Here is a 720-nt window from a genome sequence, read left to right on the forward strand (position 1 = left end):
CTTCCTGCCGGCGGAAGTGGAAATGCAAAAGGATGACGTGGTGGGTCTGTCTTCCTCAGCTGCTGCTGCCTCAGCAGCAGGAGGAGCAGCAGAAGATGGGGGCGATGGGGCCGACATGGAGGCAGCGGAGCCCGCAGAAGGTGACGCTGCAGCAACACCCAGCAGCAAAAAGACAAATAGAGTTGGGAGGGCTGTGCGACGCCAGTTCACGCTGAGACGTCGGGGCACGTCTACGGCCAGCGAAACTGATACAGCCGAGACGGCAGGTGCTGCTGCTGCTGCTGGCGTTGTTGGTGCTGCTGCTGCTGCTCCGACGGCAGCTGCTGCTGCAGGCTTTTCCCCCGCTTCCCAGGTCCGGGGGGCCCCTTCCGGGACGGAGGCCCCTGGGGGCCCCTTTGCCGCGGGGCCCGTCGCTTCCTCTGGCCAGACAGTGCAGCATGCGGACTTGTGCATATTTGCAGTCTTCGATGGCCATGGGGGTGCCCACGTATCTAGGTAAACATAACCTGCAACGCGCCGCGTTTGCCTTGCTGCTGGCTGCTACAGCAACCGCCGTTGCTGCTGCTGCTGCTGTTGATGCTGCTGATATCCAGTACTGCGCTCTGTCTTTTGCTGCTGCTGCTTTTCATAAGCTGCTGCTGGTGCTGCAGCTGCTGCAGTTGCTGCTTACAGCTGAGCGTGTTGCTGCACTGCGGTTGCATCGTCAATGGCGTGTTTGTT

At 61.2% G+C, this 720-nt stretch overlaps 1 protein-coding gene across 1 annotated transcript; it reads left to right on the forward strand.

Annotated features, from left to right (window-relative positions):
• Window positions 1-22: 22 nt before the first annotated feature.
• On the forward strand, window positions 23-499 carry EMH_0000540 (uncharacterized protein; the record flags this gene model as incomplete). The annotated part of the gene is made up of 1 exon (XM_038022254.1): window positions 23-499. One exon carries the CDS (start codon window positions 23-25, stop codon window positions 497-499), a length of 477 nt encoding a protein of 158 aa, XP_037878108.1.
• Between the last annotated feature and the right edge of the window lie 221 nt (window positions 500-720).

This window comes from Eimeria mitis, genomic scaffold (assembly GCF_000499745.2).
Source record: "Eimeria mitis Houghton genomic scaffold, Emh_scaff13314, whole genome shotgun sequence".
NCBI classification, from domain to species: Eukaryota; Apicomplexa; class Conoidasida; order Eucoccidiorida; family Eimeriidae; genus Eimeria; species Eimeria mitis.